We start from the raw sequence: 20,006 nt of genomic DNA on the forward strand, positions 1-20,006 counted from the left end.
TTCCTTACCAATCCTTTATTATGGCAATTATGGTCTGGACTAGCCGACATTGTGGCCCGCTGGACTGTGCATTCAGGTGGTCGTACTGCGGTAAGAGACACTCTTCAAGTAGAGCGTAGCATGGTAAAGGCAATAAAGGGGGGTTACACGTTCCCCAGCATATGAAATCACAACTGCTCTAGTCCACACTGTGAAGACATACTTGTAGAGTTTTATCTAATGCCAGACTGGCGACAAGATCTTGCATAGATGACAGTGAAGGTCCCACCACTGGTATAAGGTACCGGAAGGGAAGTATGACCTGTCCACCCTACATGATCTACACTAGTAGATGACACAAGTCCTCAGATATTTTCAGGGTCACGATCCCTGTGTGGCGCTGTCCAGGATCTGCTGAGCAATGCTGGTGATGGACGAGTACGCTGAACTCTTGGGGAACTCCTGAATAAAGTTCTTTCCCTGCTCAAGACTTTGGGTCAACAGGGGATCGAGAGGAACGCAACCTGAAAAGGAAAGAACTTGTAGGGTTACAAAGTTTTAGTAAAGTGACCTGTACAGAGTAGACTATAAATTCACAAAGTGAAGGTTCTTCATAGTTAGAGTTCCAAATCTCCTGCCTAGACAGTTAAAGGGCCTTTAAAAGGAATAGACAATTGGCAGCCTATAGGTCATCTAGAGCGAATGGGTGTGGGTTCACCACCTGGGACCCCCACTAATCCGCATGTGCCAGGCTGCTGCTTCAGTTTATGCACACTGTGCAGCCTTCCGGATTAGTAGTGCAGACTCTGCCCCATTCACTTAAACAGAGATACATAGTCTGCGGCAGCACAACGCTGCAGTAGAAAAGTTAAAAACTTTTATTCCTCCATTTCAAAGCATACTTGCATGCTTGAAATGGAGGAATAAACGTTTTTTACTTTTCTACTGCATCGTTGTGCTGCCGCAGGCTATATGTCTCTTATGGGTTATCTTGGAACTATAGTCTGGGTTCTCTTTTTGTGGCTTTGCACTGCTGGATCCCGCCCTGTGGGCAATAAGGGAGTGCTGCTTGTGCAACTCTTTTTTTCTGCACTTGAACAGGGATGGCGTCTGTAGTGCTACTTTAAGCCATTGTAGGGTGTACGGAGCTCTGTGCATCCGGCTACATAAGCTGACATGGCTGGTTCAAATCCCAGGACCCCTGCCAATCAGAGGGTTGATCTCATTTTTGAATCCGCCTTCCAGGAGCCATAACTTTATTTTTCTGTGGACTTAGCCATATGAGGGCTTGTTTTTTCACAGGATGAGTTTTAATTTTTAAGAAGGTAGCAATTAACGTACCATATAATACACTTAAAAATGTTTACGTGGGGCGAGAAAAAAAAAGAAAAATATAAAAAATTGCATCATTTTACAGGAGGGGGTTCTTACCATTGCCACAGGCAAGGCTTAATAGGCATTAAAGCATGACAGCCCTGGGAGCCTTCACTAGGCTCTGGACTGCCATGCTAACCCACTGGCATCCTGCAACAGAGGGAAGGTGATGGGGGCACTAGAGAAGACCCCTGCCCTATCTACCTATTTAGACGCTGCAGTCAACTTTGACCACAACATCTAAATAGTTACCATCCGCAATTGGTGCCAACTCCAATTGCAGCTATTGCTGGCGGCTCATCCACCAGGTATGGAGTTGATTTGGCTCCTGAACCTGTTCCATAAATCTTCTGTGACCACATGACAGATATTCACATTATGCAGCAGGAAAGTGGTCAAACTACATTTATACATATTAGGAATTTGCATCTATAGCAGATCAATTTATTATTCTAAGCACACTCTTTAGGAGCAGGATCCACCCGGAGGACCAATCAGAATTATCACAGTTCACTTCTGATTCTACCCCCCCCCCCCCTGCACATTGGGGGAAGCTCCTCTTATACACATCCCACTGCCCTCCAGGGTTTTATAACCTTCTTAGAAGACAATGAAATCTAATGACTTTCAGTTACCCAGAAACGGGACTCCGGCGTGTCTTGCGAGCTCCTCCCCACCGCCTTTGGAAAATACATTAGTGCATTCCTAAGATAAGACAGAGACGGCATGTATAAGTACACTTACTGCTCATAAGCTTAGGCCATGTTCACATCTGTGGTGGGGGATTCGGTTTCCCTGCTCCATTATGGGGGAAAGCGAAATCCCCTGGCCGAATGGACTCGTTTTGTGTCGGAATATTGACTATATTCAGCTGTCCAGCGTTTGACGCCGATCTGCAACGCAGCCGTGGGCGCAGATGTGAACATAGTCTTATTCCCATCACAGACATTTATGACACGTGGATAGGATATGCCAAGAAATGTATGATGGGTACAGGTGCCACCTCCTAGACCCGCACTGTGCTAACAAGGGTTCCGACCCCTCCCATCTGGTTAGGTGGCAGACGCACAATTATCCCCATGTTTGCCCTCTTCAGCTCACCGTGCAGTGGGGACAAACAAAGCCACTCATATTCTCCACCACTCCAACCACTGGAAGCCCCATCTTCTTGCAGAACGTCAGTTCACGACGCACGTCTCCAACGGACACTGCCTGCAGCGATACAAATAGTCAGAGAAAACTTATACGTATGAATAGGCAGGTTACCAGATACAGAACACAGCAGGGCATTATTGCCTAACCGGGCATCTATGCCATCCAGGCATGCCTGGGAAAGTAGGGGGCAGCCAATTTGAATTTCACCCAGCTTCCACTGAAACAGATAAATAGTCCTCCAACTAGGGGATCTACAACAAATATATTTAATGTTTAACCCCTTAAAGACATGGCCTATTTTAGCCATAAGGACGCAAAGAATTTTGGGGTACTTTCATCTCCACTTTTCAAAAGTCATGGTTTTTTAAAAAATTTTTTAGTCAACATAACCGTATAAGGGCTTGTTTTTTGTGAGGCGAACTAAAGTTTACCAGTACATTATATGTACCCAAAAATTGTACCGATGGAAACGAGTTTTTTTTTGGAGGGCAGGGAGGGGGAAAAAAAAAAAAAACAAAAAAAAAAAAAACGCCTCAAATTTGCCATTGTTTTTTGGGGATTCCTCTTTTTACAGCATGAAGGAAATAATTTTTTTTTTTTTTTTACTGGGTCGGTATGATTACATAATTACCAAAATTTTATTTTTTATTTAGGTCTTTCCACTTTTACACACTAGAAACCCTTTTTTGGAAATTATTGTAGACCCAAATGCCAGACACACAGAAGTTTCATCAAAGGGTTTAATATCAGGAGTCAGATAGGTGCAAGGAGATCCGCTGTGCAATGCGTTTCAGGGGTAACTGCAACATAGCCCCCTTCATCAAGCAGTTATACAAACTAAGGCTGCTCTCACACAGGAGTCTTAAAACACGGCGTTTTCAGACGTGGTCAACAGCGTGTAACGCATCTCATCGATGCAATGGGTAATGAGGTGTGTAAAAAAAAAAAAAAAAGTCGGAAACGCACTAAAATGGAGCAAACAGCATTTGAAAATCGCCGCGCTAAAATGCTCATCTGAGATCAAGGGAAGCATTTTACAGCGTTTAGCGGGACGTTTAAAATGCTGCGTTAAACGCTGTAAAAACGGCCTGTGCGAGACTGGGCCGCCTGCAAACGGACAGATTTGCATTGCAGAATCCGCCGCAAATGTCAGTCAATGGAAGCCGTCCAACCCACGGCCCTTCAGCAATAGACATTGCGGAAAGGTCGTGGATTCCATGTTATCGACTAGCAATGAAGCAGGAAAAAAAATCTGTATTGTGCATGTCCGATGGCAAGCCATCTGAACCATCCACAGTACAGAAAAATTACAGGTACGTGTGGATGCCGGCCGGGCACAGGGCCGGATTCTGCTGCGGGCTGCCGCACGCGGGTTCCGACCCGGTCGAGTGCCGCCAGCCTTAGAGGTTGCAGACATTTATAAATAAAAAAGTAATTACAAATAACAATAATGCACTTCATTGGTGGCAGGTGTAGGGGTAACGTTCAAGATGGCGCACGTAAAACCGGAAGTGTTCAGAAGTCACTGTGTGTTCCACAGACTGGAAGTTACTTCCCTGCACCGCGGATCTCCTTGTACTCATCAGACTCCTGATATACGGAGTTTCATCCAAGGGTTTAATAACTGGCATTTGGGTCTACATGGAAGACATCTCATCATGGGGGGTGGGGTACGTGTCTGATCAGGACCCCCGAACGCCAAACGGTGCATTTAAAGTTTAACAGCCGGCATCAGCATGAACGCTGACCGCCGCTGTTGCAGCCAGGTGTCAGCTGTCAAAGACACCTTACACCAGCCATGTATGAAGCAGGCTTGGCTCTCAATCCCGTTCTATACAAAACCCAACACACCCAGGACGTACATATAGGAGAAGATTCTGGAATGAATGAAATAAATGAATGAATGACATGTCAAGCTTTGGTTCAGCATGAAGCACCTGAGGTGTGGTCACCACTACAGCTCCCATCGGATTAAAAGGCCTCAGAGCATCCACAGTGGAAATGTGTTCATCAGAGGTTCCCGGTGGAGTGTCAACAATAAGGAAATCCAGATCTCCCCAGGATACATCACCCACGAACTGTTTAATCAGCGCTAGAAGTCAGATGGAGACATGAAGGCAAAGCATTAGAAAAAAGTCCTCCTAACTAGAATTACAATATAGAGTTTCTCCACCCACATCATTAGTAACATCTGATTAATACTAGTTAATTTATGGACTGGTACGACCCAAGTATTACCAACCGGCTATTCCCTCATGCCCGCTGTCAATATAGTGCCAAGACAGTTTTGAATGGCGTCATATGAAACAGACTGGTATTTTCGGTATTCGCCCTTCGTACCGTTCTTCTTCGGTCCCCTCCATACCACGGCATCATCAGGACGTTCCAGCAAAAAGCCAATAGACATGAGCGAGATGCTCTTCTCCTGGTCCACATACACTGGTACCCAGCCGCTGTCACACTGATGGACGTCCTTGCCATGTGCATTCAGCATGCGGGGTATACTGGGCCCACACAAATCTACGTCCAGTATGCCAACCTATAAAGACATCCATAGATTAACATACCAGCCAACTTATATCACATAGATGAGCAGTTATAGGGCTTATCTGGGTATTACAAACTGATGGCAGATCCTCATAGGTCAACAATATCTGATCAGTGGGGGTCTCACTACCAGCACCCATGCCGCCCAGTTGTTTGAAGGGGCTGCAGGGTTCATGGTATTGCACTGAGTCTAATGGGAGCTGTGCCTGCACCAGTAAACCAGGCTGCTGCAGTGCTGACAGCAGGCCTGGCAATCAGATGATTGGCAGAGATCCCAGGAGGCAGGCCCACAGCAATCAACTATTGATGACCTTTAACATCGACTAATAGACACGGATGCCGGATATTGGACCCTGTCGAGCTCCTATTGATGGCATATCCGGAGGATTGGCTATCAATTATGTTATATAGGTGGCGTGTGCTTCATGCAGAATCCAAGTGGATTTCATGCCCAATCTGCTGTGTGCACCTGCTCTAAGGCACTCACCTTCTTCCCAGCATGGCGTAATGCCAGAGCAATCTGAGTGGAGATGGTACTTTTGCCAACGCCGCCTTTCCCCGACAACACCAGAATGATGTGCCGCACGCCGGCCAGATTACCGCTTTCTGTAGGAGGAAACATGATAGTCATCAGATAGTCACACATACTGTGGTAGAAGCCGAAAACCGTAAAGGGGGTTTGCTGATATTATGTTATCCTCTACCCGCAGCTCTATAGTGTGAGGACCCTGCAAACACCACCTCATATCTCAGCTACCTGCACCATGGGAAAGAGGGTAGAGATGGCTGTCAGCCCTGAAGTTTAAGATTTCAGTGAAGTAAAGTTTAAGGGATTTTCCAGGGTTGAGCCAAAATGTGCAACCCTTTAAGAATGTGGGGCGCGGGGCCATCAGCTGATTGTCCCCAGTCCCACTCTTGGCAAAGTGCTGACTTTGTTGGAGAAGCCGCAGCCAGCCTGACATTTCCATTGCATTGTTAGAGTAGTATTACAGGAGGTTCATTACTGTAAGAGCAGTGAGACTATGGAACGCTCTGCCTGAGGACGTGGTGATGAGAATTCAATAATAGAGTGCAAGATAGGTCCGGATGCCTTTCATTGAGTGATACAATATTACATGTTATAGTCACTCCAGAAGACTCGGTGATCCGGGAATTATTCCAGTTACCCCCCCCCCAGTATAGGAATTGCTCAATAGGCAATCTGCAGTGGCAACCTTGGGGGCTTTCAGAAGGCCCCCGGCTGCCATGACAACCTTGCGATCTCATTATGGTTGGGCCATTTGGCGCCCATGAATTCTGGTTGGGGCATTTAATAAAGTCAATAGCTGAGACCAGCATGGGTGCTGATCACAGCTGTTGCCTGCAGGTGTCAGCTACAATAAACAGCCAGCATCAGCTCCTGGTCCCCCTCTATTTGTTATGTGTTTTTGGTGATTTATTTTAAAATTTTCGATCACAAGAGATAAAAAAAAATTATATCTCACACACACACACACACCACAGACCCCAATACTAGTCTGATATTTCCTGATCTGTAGAGAAAACTTTTCAGCAGTCATCTCACTAACATCACAGGCAGGATTACACCGAGAGGTAACACCTATATGTAGATAACACAGGATCCTCTAGTCACAGTAGTTATAAACTGACTATCTGCTCCCCTCCCTTCACAATGACCTCTGCACAGGTCATAGGACATGTCTAGAACAGTCCTCTATACAAGTCAATGGGTCCCCTCCTATTGTGTGAATGGCCTATGAGGCTGCTGTAAAGCAGCTCTCTAAATGCTGTCAAATATAATCAGACAAGATGACCACCCCTCCCCCTATAGTCATGTATAGAGAACAGAATTAAAAGTTCTACAATCAGAAACTAAAAACAGATCAGAAAAATGTTGCGTTGGAATTAAAAGGGGTTGCCTGGTTATCGGATAACCCCGCTGTGGTCCCGGTGATTGCTGCAACGCATGACGTCACATGAAATCAGGTGACTGCTGTTCTCCTGGCATCAGTGCTCCCATCCTGAGTGTCATGATGCCAGGGGTGCAGGGACGGTTACCAGTAGCCTCTCATTGGCTGCAGCGGGCACTTGATTTTCTGTGACATCATCTGTCACATCAATCACTGGGACCACAGCACTAGATCCCATCAGACGCGGAAGAGTAAATATACTTGCTTTTAACGCAGGAGGCGCTATCGAAGCCGGAGCGTCCGATAACCAAACAACCCCTTTAATAATGAAACATTGGCGATAGAGTCCTTTAAATGGTAAATCTGCCATCTTATTCACTGGCACATGCCACATATATAAGTGGGGATAGTGTATGGCGTCCCGGAATCATTGGAGCAGCGGTCACACATTCGCAACGCTGATCCACTCATTTTAGTGGGACCGCCAGACATAGCCAAAAAACCTGAAGCCGGTTGAGTGTATGAAAACAGGTGACAGCCCCTACAGGAAGCAGAATGGTGGCCACAACACTTGTCACCCAGACACAGAGGACTGAGACAGTATTGTACCAGCTTAAAGGTCCGGCTCATAGTCTTCTAATTACCGGGGACGCCATAACATAGGAGTACAGAGCTCCGGATCGGACACTACAGCACCACTACAAAAGGAGAGCTCACCCGGCGCTGTATCCATGCTGCACACTCACTTCCTCATAGCTGAAGACTGACATTGCTTTTACCCAATCAGCAGTAAATATACATTACTCTCTTTCTCCCATTGGTTGATTCGTTCATTTACAAAGTAACGCAACGTTCGATAGGCGGGGGCTATTTTAACCAATCACGTTAGAGATGACAGTCACATGTTTTCAATACCGTAAACGCGGAAAAAGGAGGCGGTCTTTTGCTGTAAAAGGGCTTGAAGGAGTCTTCCAATCAGCTTCAAGAACCGGCCGCTTAGTCCCGCCTCTTCAGGTTGACGGACACAACAGTTAACCAATGGTAGAAAAAGGTTGGCTGACTGACGTTGCAGACTGACCAATGAGAGCCTGCTGCTCGTCGGTGGGGCAGAGGTAGTTCAGGGGTTATTGTTGACGTCTGTACGGCTGTAGGTCCCGGCAGGAAGGCAGGTAGGTGTGCGGGCTTTTCTTTACTGTTGCTAGGGGGTATAGAAATTGGGCAAGGGGGAAGTCATTTGGTCGTAGCTGCTGGAGCCTAGGGGACATATTAATGAGCAGGGGGTGTTGTCATAGGGATATGGGGTCTCCATGTGTTGTACTCTCCCTTCTCTTAGTCCTCTACTGTGGTACTACAGCGTTACTTGTCACATGATGCCATCAGAGTCACGACACTAAACATGTAACCAGCTGCCACGTTAGGGGCCCTGCATACTGCCGGACTACAACTCCCAGCATGCCACACAGCGCAATGAACCAGTTTTACCGGGATACTTGTGATCTGCGGAGACAAGGGCGAGCGCAGCGTTTATAGGGTTCCCCATCACGGCGGGGTCATAGGTCAGCAGTCGCCTCTGGCGTTTCCTTATATCTGCGGTGGTGGACAACAAGGCGGGATTGTTACCCATCAGATTCCTTATTTATCCCCGAGATGAACGGCAGCCACTGAACCGCCCCGACAACTCGTAGACGGATGGTATATAACATTCGGGACCATCTCCTCCTTTAAGTTTATTGCCACTGCCTGCAGATTGACAGCTTTCTCCCTCGGCCCAATAAGAGCCCATTCACACCCCAGGCAATGTATTCAGACCTGCCATTACAATGCGGACTGATGTTGCGTATAAAAAAAACAGCCGTAGCGTCTTCTGTTGGTTCGCATTCGCAGACCAAAATCGTCCATGAAAGTCTATGGGAGCATAAAAACCGCTGTGAACATGGATGTTACACGCATGTGCGCTGCCAGGAGGCAGGGAGGAAAAAACGTGTTCTCAATTGGGCCTTTTTTGCATTTTTTTTTTTCTTTTTGTGCATATAAACTTAACACTGTGAAATCAGTCCGTTTTTTCACGGACCGAACCTGCACGCGCCTTTGTGACAGAGCCCTTACAGGGAGCAGTCTGTCAATCAGCAGCTGGTCTAGTTCACATATCACAAATGGTTCCTTGCCTTAGCCACCTGCTCTGCAGGGAATTGTGGCAAGACCCTGTAGAAGGAAAGGGCTGGGTGGGAAGCGGTTGGCGAGGAGCGCTGCTCTGCAGGAAAGTTATAAGGGTCCGTTCACACATGGCCGAAAATCTGTATTAGTGCAGCTTCGCGGCAGAATCCGCCCCTTCCACTTAGAGGGTGCGCTCACACTGTCAATGTCTCCGCCTAAAAAAGCGTATTAAAATCCTCGTCTGTCTGCCGTGGATTTTGCGCTGTTAATAAAGGTACAGGCCACCAGGGGGCGCTAAACATTTGAAGATTCGGTCACATCAGCATTTCGGATCCCGTTTTCATCATAGGAGCAGGAAAATAAAATCCCTGACCAGAAGCGACCGTCCGAAGGTGGAACCGAGCGGACCTCATTGACGGCGATGGGGTCCGTCCGACTTCCGCCCTACAGTATTTTTTTTTAAGCATGAAGTGCAGCAGCGTGCATGTATGTCATGTATCTTTCTGGATTCTTACAGTCATCCATGCGTAATATGGCTCGCCGACCTCGCAGTAGCCGCGCCTGGCGCTTTGTACTGAGTGGCGTACGCAGAGACCAGGACACGCGAGCACCAGCGCTGCCAGCCGGAGATGAAGCCTGGGGTTATGATTCGGATGGGCAGGTAAACCACTCACCTCGCTGTATGCCAGCAGTAATCCACAGGGGGGAAAGCGTAATTGGGGTTTATTAAAAAGTTTTGCCGTATACTTTGTGTTTCAATTCTTTGCCATTTTCAAGATCTCTGCTTGCTGTCAGTAAAGTAAAAATATCTTGTCACATCCAGAACCTTAATGCAGTCCGTTTACTGGTGTGTCCAGTCTAGACAATCCCCTCTATTGGCCCTTTTACACCAAATGAGAACTGACCATTTTCGCTTGCCCAAGCAAACATGCTGGAGCCGTCATCACCCACTAATGCAGCCTGTTTAGACAGGCAGATCATCTTTGGGAATTGTTCTCTTTTGTGAACGCGGCGAGAAGTGAACGAGCCAACAATTTTTATGCCTGCGGTGGGCGTCACCTCACCTCCAGCTGGCTGATTCCTCTACTTCCTGTGAGGTTACATATATTGCCGGCGGTCTTCTTCCTGCCAGCCAATGTACGTTACAGTTCACAGCCCAGCAGGGGGAGTGCCGATCTACTTCTGAGGCGGCTCATGCGAGCTGTCTCTGAAATAGATTAGCATTCCTTCCTAGCCAGTGAACAACGTGACCTTCACCGACCGCCTGGAAGAAGGTGAGGAATGCAGCCTTTATAACAAGCGGGCCAGTGTGCGGTGAGCTGACCCCGGGGCACTGCAGAACCTCAGTGAGAAGATCTGGTAAGGAGACTGATGGGGGAGGAATAGGTGAGTGTAGAATTTTTTTTAATTTTTTTTTTAATGACAAAACCCCTTTAGTAGTTAAGACAGGTCGCAGGACGGTCTTAATAGGCAGAAATAATGGGGGCCCTCAGGACGTCCTGTGCTGCCATGACAACCAACCAGCACGTAATGATCTCATTGTGGGGAGTTCGGTTGGGACATTTGAAGAGTTAACGGCCACAATCAGCATGAACACTGATTGCCGCTGTTGGGGGCAACTGTGAAAGACCGCCGTCACCCACCGTGAATGGAGCAGGCCCAAGTCCCATCCCCGCTCAATACAAACCCTGCCAGCAGAGGGCATGCATGTACGTCTTTTAGTGTTAAGCCACCAGCAGACCGCTCTGGCAGCGACTTATCTCCCAGGAGACCACCAACACGATTGGGCGTTTAATTTCAATTTCTCTGATTCTTCTTTCTTGTAATCATCTGTTGGGGGAAAGTTGAGCCGCCGCCCCCCCCTACACATGAGAACGTTACCCGGTCTCGCCATTATAGTTGGGTTCAGATGACTGAACTCTACCCTCTATGGGGGCATTTAAAGGTTTTTTCCCCTTTAAGATAGATGATTAATATCAGATTTGTTGGGGTCTGACTCCAAACTGAATAGTGAAGGGGCTGCATATCCCCATCTCTGTTTGCCTAGCACAACTTCATACGGTTAACCGCAATAGGCCTGGTATTGCAGCTCCGTTCCATTCCCTTGAAGTAAGCCGCAGTACCAGACAGAGCTGCTGCAGAACATACAGGGCCGTGTCTGGTAAACAGTGAAGGAAATCTGACCCCCACCCATCTGATATTGATTGCCTAGTGTAACTCTGGAGACTAGTATAACCTGCCTGTGGGGCACGCACATGCTCATTGCCTGCGAAAACAGGTTTAACCTGCTCTGAGGGTACAAAGTCCAGACCTGATGCATCTTGGGGGGAGCCCACCAGCAGACCACCACCCTGGACAACAAGCAGACCCAGCACTAGGATAAGTAATATCCCTCCAACCACTCTTCTACACTCCGTCAACTCAGGTACTCCCCGTTAATCCCCTGGCAAAGGAGGCATACCTAGAAAAGAGCAGCGCAGAGGATAGGCTGTCGCTATCCAAACCTTGGAAAACCCCTTTAATACATCAGCAGCAGAAGTCTCGCTCCTGCTGTGAGTTTGCTACAGTCGGTCTGAAGTGCAAGCTCTTTAGCTTACAAAGGATTGCCTGGACTGCATACAGTTGAAACTGAATCTCCATATTAGGTCTCTACAGGTGTTCGACCCGGATGTAAACAAGAACATTCTCATTCACTGACAGCAAGTAGAGATGTTGAAACCGGTGAGATACAAAAGGGATGGGGGGGATTTAATGACTCTTGTATGCCAACATAGAAAAAAGTTACCAATTAAGGCGCTTGCCATATTTTGCAACTTTTGGGTCTTTTTACTTGACTCGTCACTTTTCTAAAAGTGGGTGGGGCTAAGCAAAAAGGGTATGGGATCGCAAGGGCCCGTCGTAATTACTATAACTTATGCCAGCATCTGGGTACTTCCTAGCTGAAGTCTACCCTAGTTTGAAGCTGGCGTAGATTGCAGTCTGGCGCACGAGACCCAACTTTATAGTGTTCACAGCCTATTTATATTAGGATCGCTCCTCACCTTCCATTTCCTTGTCTTCCTCAGCACAGTAACAGCGACTCCGAGATCGAGCTGCTCCACTTGCCTCCCTCCATTCCCAGCGCTGTGCCCGTGAGGGGCGAATCCTACTGCAGCTGCGACAGCCAGAATGAGGCCTACTGCTCCAGCCTTCACACCTTCCACCAGATAAAGAGCTGCCAGTGCGGAGAGGAAGATGACTGTAAGACAGCAGAAAATCTTAGCCTTGCAGTGCAACCCACTGCCAACGTCTTACTTTTTGTCCTTTCCATTGCAGATTTTGACTGGGTATGGGATGACTGTAGTAAATCCACTGCTACAGTGCTGAGCTGCGACAACCGGAAGGTCAGCTTCCACATGGAATACAGCTGTGGCACGGCCGCTATACGGGGCAACAAGGTGCTCGCTGAAGGGCAGCACTTCTGGGAGATTAAGATGACCTCACCTGTGTATGGCACAGACATGGTACGTATCTGCTCACATCTCATGGCCTAGGCTTCTTCATCAAGATAAGAGATTTAATCCCAAATGGATGGGATTGAGCCGCACTACAAGGCATAGGTGCTATAAAGTATATGAGCTGTGCCATGAAGGGAACACTGTGCCCACCAGAGCGTCAGGATCCCTTCAAGCTACGGAGGTTGGAATCCTACAAATTCTAAGGATAGGATGTCAATATTAAAGCCCCCCCCCCCCCTCCCAAAAAAAAACAAAAAACTAACTAGAGTAAAGTGTTCCACTGATAGGTCCCCTATTAGAGAATGACAAAGCCTACTGTACAATATAATCCTTATTTTAGAAGACCGTTCTTAAGGTTAAATTGAGCTTTTAATTACGGATTAGTACGTTTCAGTCAAAACCCCCTTGTCCCCCTAATGCTAAAGCTGGCTATATACATTAAGAGCTTATTTACACGGCCATATGCTGTCAATGTATTGGACAGCACAAGGCCTCGTAATAGCCCATGAGGTTACTCATATGGCTGATTTTTCACATGAACTACTACACCCCGCCTGTCTTCATGGAGCGGGATACAGCTGAAACAATAGTATCAGCTGTATCCCGCTGTGAACTCCTGATAACTGATCGCTGATCTTTTAGCATGCTGAAAGATCAGCGACGGCTTAACGAAAACTGCACGATGTCAGTGCAGGTAGACACAACGATTATCGCTCAAAAGATGGCTTTGAGCGAAATTTTTTTTTTTGAGCGAAAATCGTTGTGTCTAAAAGGGCCCTGAAAGTACCCCAATGCACATGGGGTCTCCCGACTCCGACACAGGAGACGAAAATCGGGCTGTTTGGGTTGCAACTACCTGATTCTTTTGTTCTCAGAGAGATAAGATGTCTCTGGCAGCTTCTCGCTCTCTACATTCAGAACACATACACCCTTCTCATGGCATCTGTTGGGACAAGATATCTAATGTATATAGCTAGCCTACATTCACAACGACAAGTGTGGAGGTATCAGAGTTTGCATTGCAAAGTGTAAAGGCCCATTTACTTGCAACGATAATCGCTCAAAATTTGTTTAAACGATGGCATATGAGTAGAGATGAGTGAATATACTCGTTTTGAGTAATTACTCGATCGAGCACCGCGATTTTCGAGTACTTCCGTACTCGGGTGAAAAGATTCGGGGGGCGGGGGGGAGGCGTGGCAGAGCGGGGGGTAGCAGCGGGAAACGGGGGAGCCCTCTCCCTCTCCCCCCCCCCCCCCCCCCGACTCCCTGCTGCAAACCCCCCACTCACCCACGGCGCCCCCTGAATCTTTTCACCCAAGTACAGAAATACTCGAAAATCGCGGCGCTCGGGCGAAAAAGGGGCGTGGCCGAGTAGGTTCGTTCATCTCTACATATGAGCGATAATGGTTGCGTATAAACGCTGCCATCGTTCACTCTTCAGGTGAAAGAGGATTTTAAGGTGAGCTTAAAATCCATTGTTCAGCCGGAGAGAAATAACGGGGACTGCACGCTGTGTTTTGGAGTCTGAGATTACATTGTATTCTGCCAGCAGCCCATAGAGAACAATGAAACTGTGTGCAGAGCTCAGACCACATGCTGTGCTCTGCAAACAGCTCCCAGAGACCCTTTTACAGGCAAATGAAGCTGATAAGTGTTAATGGACATTAGTACATTCAATCATTTGAGAGATTGTCTTTGCGTGTAAATGGGCCTTAAAATCCACAGCAAAACGCTTGTCACTAATACACCACATATCAAACCTGCTGCGGATTCTACAATCTGCAGTATACCATATTATACAAACAGATTTCTTTTGCACAGCATTTGAATGGGTTTTTTAATAAACAATATACTGTCAAAAATCCAGCAGGATTTTAAAATCTGTCAGGATTTCCTGCGATTGTTGGATCACAGCGAACTGCAAGTTGCAACCGGACTCCATTCACTTACATTAGGATGCCATGTAGTAGGACAATACTGTGACCTTTGGCCATGTGACATGTAGCCCTGATCTAACAGATAAGGATATGTACAGTCAGCTGCTAAACAGTAACTGCGGGATTTATAACCAACCCTACAAGAAGTCTGAAGCCAAGGTTTTCCTTGCCCCAACATATTCACCCGAGTTGCATGTAAGGCCCAGCTGTCCTGGAGGAGAACACTACATTGATGCTTTAGTCTGCTAATATTAAACTACATGAAGACACTCCTCCAAGAATTACTTATTTTTTCTTTTCATAGATGGTCGGCATTGGAACATCAGATGTGAATCTGGACAAGTACCGTCACACCTTTTGCAGTCTGCTGGGAAAAGATGCAGAAAGTTGGGGTCTCTCATACACAGGTAATAGTAGAGTTAAAGATTTTTTTATTTTAATGGGTTGACCTATTCGACTACTGGCTGTCAGTGGACTCCAGCCATTAAAGAACTATCTCATGAAAACAACCCCAGCTCTATTGAGGCACACTGCCATCATACAGGGGGTCACTAGCTGTATGAGCCAGAGGTGAAAGTCGCCCATTAGCGGGGGCTCTCGCGTTGGTCAGCCATTAGTTTAATAGCCACGGGTAAAACCACTGATCATTATATTCCTGTCTTTTAGGCTTACTCCAGCACAAAGGTGACAAAAGCAGTTTCTCTTCACGCTTTGGTCAAGGGTCAATCATTGGCGTGCATCTGGATACCTGGCATGGAGTGCTGACATTCTACAAGAACAGGAAGTGTATTGGTAAGGGGGGTTTTTAACATTCAGCTCCCTATACTATAGATTAGCATCTAACGCAATGGGACTTAAAGAGTCAGCATTAAATCAGCGCTGCGGCCGCTTCATTGCAAGCTGATGAGATGCTACAGATCACATCCACGGTGCAGATGTTATTCACAAGGAAAACCGAACATATTGTGTATTTACAGCTGACACCTACGGGCAGTAGCCACAATCGCCGATTGCGGCTATTAACTCTTTAAATGCAGCTGTCAATTCTGACAGCGGCATGACCCCCACCCCCCCAGGTGGCATCATGGGAGCCATGCAGGTGTCATGGCTGCCGGGAGCCTTCTTGCTAGGCTGCCTATCAGAATGCAGTATGATGTAATGCTATAGCATTACATCATACTGCAGGAGCGATCAAAGCATCACATGTTGTAGTCCCCCAGGAGGGCTTCAAGGAAAGCTAAAAAAGAAAAAAAAATCAATAAAGTTTTATTAAATTGTTAGATTTATTAAATAAAAGTTTAAATCGCCCCCCTATTGCCATATCTATAATTTAAAAAAATTTAATCGTAAAAGAAAAATACATATTTAGTATCGCCGTGTCCGTAAAAGTCCAATCTATCAAAGTAGCACATTATTTACCGCGCACGGTGAATGTCGTCTGAAAAAAAAACCCGCCAAAAATGCACTTTTTTAGTTACCCTTTCTCCCAGAAAAAACTCAATAAAAAGCGATCAAAAAGTCGTATGTATTCCGATTTGGTACTAACGGAAGCTACAGGACATCCCGCAAAACTTGAGCCGTTGCTGAACTAAGTCAGTGGAAAAATAAAAAAGTTATTGTGCGCAGAAGATGGGAGCAGAAAATAATTGAAAAAAATTAAATATCTTTGAAAAAAAAAAATAGTGCAGTATAAAAAAAAAAACATACAAGTTTGGTATCGCAGTAATCGTACTGACCCATAGAATAAAGTTATCATGTAGTTTTTGTTGCAGTTTGTGCGCCGTAGAAACAAGACGCACTAAAAGATGGTGAAATGTCTTTTTTTTTTTTTCATTTTACTCCACTTAGAATTTTGTAAAGGTTTTTCAGTACATTATATGGTATAATAGCACCATTGAAAACTACAACTTGTCCCGCGAAAACAAGCCCTCATACAGCTATGTCAATGGATAAATAAAGGAGTTATGATTTTTTTTTTTTAAAGGGGAGAGGACGAAACAAAGATGAAAAAAAAAAGGGGGCCGCATCATTAAGGGGTTAAACAGAAAGTAGTGCCCTAATAGTGGCACTGCTGGGGCTGAATGATTCGTGGACTAGTAAGGACCATTCAGCCCTAGCAGTACCATGGAGCCCAGGGACTCTGACCCTACAAAAGTGATTTCTAAAGGGGTGAAGTTGTGACCGTCACTATTAAGGAGGGGTACTGTTGCTGCTGTGGTTAACTAAGCAAGTTACTATCGTAGTATTTTGGGTGGGAAGGTCTGAGTTGTGCTTAAGTTACTTTGCAGAACAGGGTATTTGCCTCACAGGTTTCTCTTACCTTCCAGGTGTAGGAGCCACTCAGCTGCGGAACAAGAAGTTATTCCCCATGGTCTGTTCAACAGCCGCGAAGAGCAGCATGAAAGTAATCCGCTCATGTTGTTGCCGCACCTCCCTCCAATACCTGTGTTGTGCCCGCTTACGCCAGCTGCTTCCTGACTGTGTAGACTCTTTGGAGGCCTTACCTCTCCCCCCGGGTCTCAAACAAGTGCTGAGTAACAAGCTGGGTTGGGTTTTACAGATGGGAATCAACCCTTCCAGACAACGCAAAAGTGACACTGCAGCCACCGCCTCCTGTGGGAGGGACTCAGACAGCAGCTGCCCGCCAGGACTGGAGGAATGTCAGCGGAAACGGTGCCGCAGGGTTTAACAACTAAAGGCAAGAGGTGCCGTCATGGTGCCCGCTGTCTGCCATAACATCCCACTGTGAACTTTTTCAAGGACAGAATACTAAATAAAAATGAATTGACCTCCAGGTTGAACATAGAGCATGAAGGGACAATGGAGACAGGAGCTGCGCATTCACTGTGTCATTGGGTGACCTTGAAATAACAGAACGATGGTGATGGAGTAAGACTGCTGAAGCCTGATTTTCGGTTTGGCATGACCGTCTTTCTGCCTTAGGGGCGGCACAAGTTATAACATCTGACTTTCAAATGATTATAGAGTATGCAGTTGAAAAGGCGGTTTCCAGGATTAGAAAAATAGGCTTTTTTTTCTCCCCAGAAACAGTGCCACTCTCATGCAGTGGTTGTGTCTGGTATTGCAACTCAACAGTATTCATGTGAGTATTGCAATATTAGACCCAGCTCATGGACAAGAGTTGCACAGACACCTTTATACACTGCTCAAAAAAAAAATTAAGGGAACAGTTCAATCACACATCGGATCTTTGTGTGTAAACGGCACGTCCAGACTCTTACGTCTGCTTGGCGTGACCCTGCTCTCATCAGTGAGGAGAATGGGGCACCAATGGTGGACCTGCTAATGCTGGTGTTCCCTGGTAAATGCCAATCGGGCTGCAAGGTGCTGTGAACCCAGGTCTCCATATTGGACGTTGGGCTCTCGTGCCACCCTCATAGAGTCAGTTTCTGAGAGTGTGGTCAGGAACATGCAGACCATCTGTTACGTGGTGAAGAATGTGCTGGGAGACAAAGCAAAGCTCCTTATGATGGCATGTATGGATGTGCCATCCTGGAGGAGCAGGACTACCTGTACAACCTGCAGGTAGCGCCTCATATACCAGTAGTGATAAGTATACAGGTAAACCTAGAGAAGAATCAGGAAGGATAAAAGGTAAAAGGAATGGTCTCCATTCCCTTTTGGGGGTCGTCTCTTCAGTGCACTTGTTGTCGCTTGCATTTGCACAAGAGCAGGTGAAATTCATTCACAATGGTTTCCGCATTTCTGCATTCACACTTTGTAGTTTTTGTGCATTTCTGAACCGCAACAAGTAAACGCACGTGGTTTTTGTTTTTTTTGCTGGAGTACAGAAAAGCACAAAAAAAAGTAAACTGTGAACACGGCCTAAGGCTGCCGGTACACGAGCGCTAGTGGCTGCCACCAACGTTCGTGTTCTCCCGGCAATTGTCAGGCTGAACCTTCCGGGCTACACCTGCAATTAGCGTTTATGACGCTTGTGTAATAGCACTCTAACTCGACAGATTGATACCGCTCAAGTCCAAGTCACTTGGAAATACTGTGATGCTTAAGTGGTCCCTTCATTTTCTTGAGCAGTGTACTAATCTTGGAAAACCCCTTTAAGATCCGTATCTTTATAAGTAAGGACGTCCGTTATCTACGAGCACTTTAACGGGATCTGTAAAGCAACCTCTGTTTTTGCTAATACAGACCGTACCAAGAATTGGACTCTGCCCACTGATCACTGAACGGCTACTACTTGGACCTGAGTGACTCCTAGAACTCACCCTTCAACAGTTGTCTAGACATTTCAATGGCCCAAGTATGTTTCTCGGGGCCTGCAGAACCCCCTTGCTCATAAAACTGTTGGTGTGCTGAGTACATGACTAGGATCAGCCTACATCACTATAAGGAGACATGCGGCAACGAATCAATGTCATCCAGGAACGGTAGAGACCACATCCATATACTGTATTGGATCATTGTCCTGACTGCTTGTCCTGTCCCAACCAACATATTTATAGAGGTTTTCCTTCTTTTTTTTTCGGTCTTCTGCTACATTTGGACACTATGAGTTGGATGGGTTTGGGTTGTGGTGTAGTTGGCTTAATATGTTACGGCTAGAATATCATGTAGGCTTCCTATTTAACACCTATATATCAATGAAAGTCGCAGTATGAAATATAGCTTGGATTGCTTTATATGTTTAATGGAGCAGATATGTTTCCCTATGCCTGGTGTTGTAGTCTACAAGAAAGATGGGGAGCAAGGCTGAATTATATACAGCACCAAAGACGGAACTGGACGCCCTCATGGGAACACAGGAAAGCCTGTCCCAAAAGAGTTTTCCTACATTCTCATTGGAGACAATCCCATATTTTATCACTCTTGTGTGAATGCAGTCTTCAGCTGGCCAAACACCTTAGATAGCTGTTCGCTAAGTCCCCTTCCTCCTGACCCTCCCCATACATGTGCATGCTCAACCGAGCCTAGTGTACAAGTGTTTTGAATGGGTAGAGCGGAGTAAACCAATGCTAGACACCGCTGTTGGTAGCTTATCTCCCTTGAGAAAATGATCAGGCATGTAGAAATTCAGCATGCCCGATCCTTTTCTCCAACATTGGGAGAGGTCACCCAGTCCTGACAAAATTGACACTTCCAACCAATGGTAATCTAATGTGTATAGACACACATAGGCCCCATTTACATGGTGGAATTTTATTGGGTACAGACTCCACTGTGAAATCTGCACCCATTTCAGCATGCTGTGAACTTCGGCATGGATTTGTACGCATTAAGGTTGTGAAATCCACGTTGTGGAAAAAAAATGACATGTCAATTCTTGTGATTTCTGCATCAAGCAGTCACATGTGGATTTGCCCCCACTGACTAGGACTAAATCCCCATGCGTATCCGCATTAAAAATCTGTGGCAGCTGCAGGATTCTGCCCCGAATTGAACTGGCAGATCCACACTGGGGTAAAAAAACA

General features: G+C 46.4%; 2 protein-coding genes across 4 annotated transcripts; one reads left to right on the plus strand and one right to left on the minus strand.

The window, feature by feature from the left end:
- On the minus strand, window positions 1–7,728 carry NUBP2 (NUBP iron-sulfur cluster assembly factor 2, cytosolic). Of its 2 annotated transcripts, none has more exons than XM_066576493.1 (7): window positions 7,683–7,728; window positions 5,543–5,661; window positions 4,849–5,047; window positions 4,446–4,600; window positions 2,455–2,565; window positions 1,989–2,058; window positions 1–503 (listed from the first exon to the last, which is right to left on the minus strand). In XM_066576493.1, exons 1-7 carry the CDS (start codon window positions 7,696–7,698, stop codon window positions 361–363), a joined length of 813 nt encoding a protein of 270 aa, XP_066432590.1. In that variant the 5' UTR covers window positions 7,699–7,728; the 3' UTR covers window positions 1–360. The 2 variants fall into 2 exon arrangements, with proteins under 2 accessions (XP_066432590.1, XP_066432591.1); XM_066576494.1 differs by lacking the exon at window positions 7,683–7,728 and adding an exon at window positions 7,575–7,593.
- A 326-nt stretch (window positions 7,729–8,054) lies between these two features.
- On the plus strand, window positions 8,055–19,226 carry SPSB3 (splA/ryanodine receptor domain and SOCS box containing 3). Of its 2 annotated transcripts, XM_066576500.1 has the most exons (7): window positions 8,055–8,134; window positions 9,637–9,780; window positions 12,185–12,359; window positions 12,435–12,622; window positions 14,861–14,963; window positions 15,223–15,348; window positions 16,884–19,226. In XM_066576500.1, exons 2-7 carry the CDS (start codon window positions 9,643–9,645, stop codon window positions 17,243–17,245), a joined length of 1,092 nt encoding a protein of 363 aa, XP_066432597.1. In that variant the 5' UTR covers window positions 8,055–8,134; window positions 9,637–9,642; the 3' UTR covers window positions 17,246–19,226. The 2 variants fall into 2 exon arrangements, with proteins under 2 accessions (XP_066432597.1, XP_066432596.1); XM_066576499.1 differs by lacking the exon at window positions 8,055–8,134 and having other exon boundaries at window positions 9,613–9,780.
- The last annotated feature ends 780 nt before the right edge of the window (window positions 19,227–20,006 follow it).

Source organism: Eleutherodactylus coqui, chromosome 8, assembly GCF_035609145.1.
Source record: "Eleutherodactylus coqui strain aEleCoq1 chromosome 8, aEleCoq1.hap1, whole genome shotgun sequence".
NCBI classification, from domain to species: domain Eukaryota; kingdom Metazoa; phylum Chordata; class Amphibia; order Anura; family Eleutherodactylidae; genus Eleutherodactylus; species Eleutherodactylus coqui.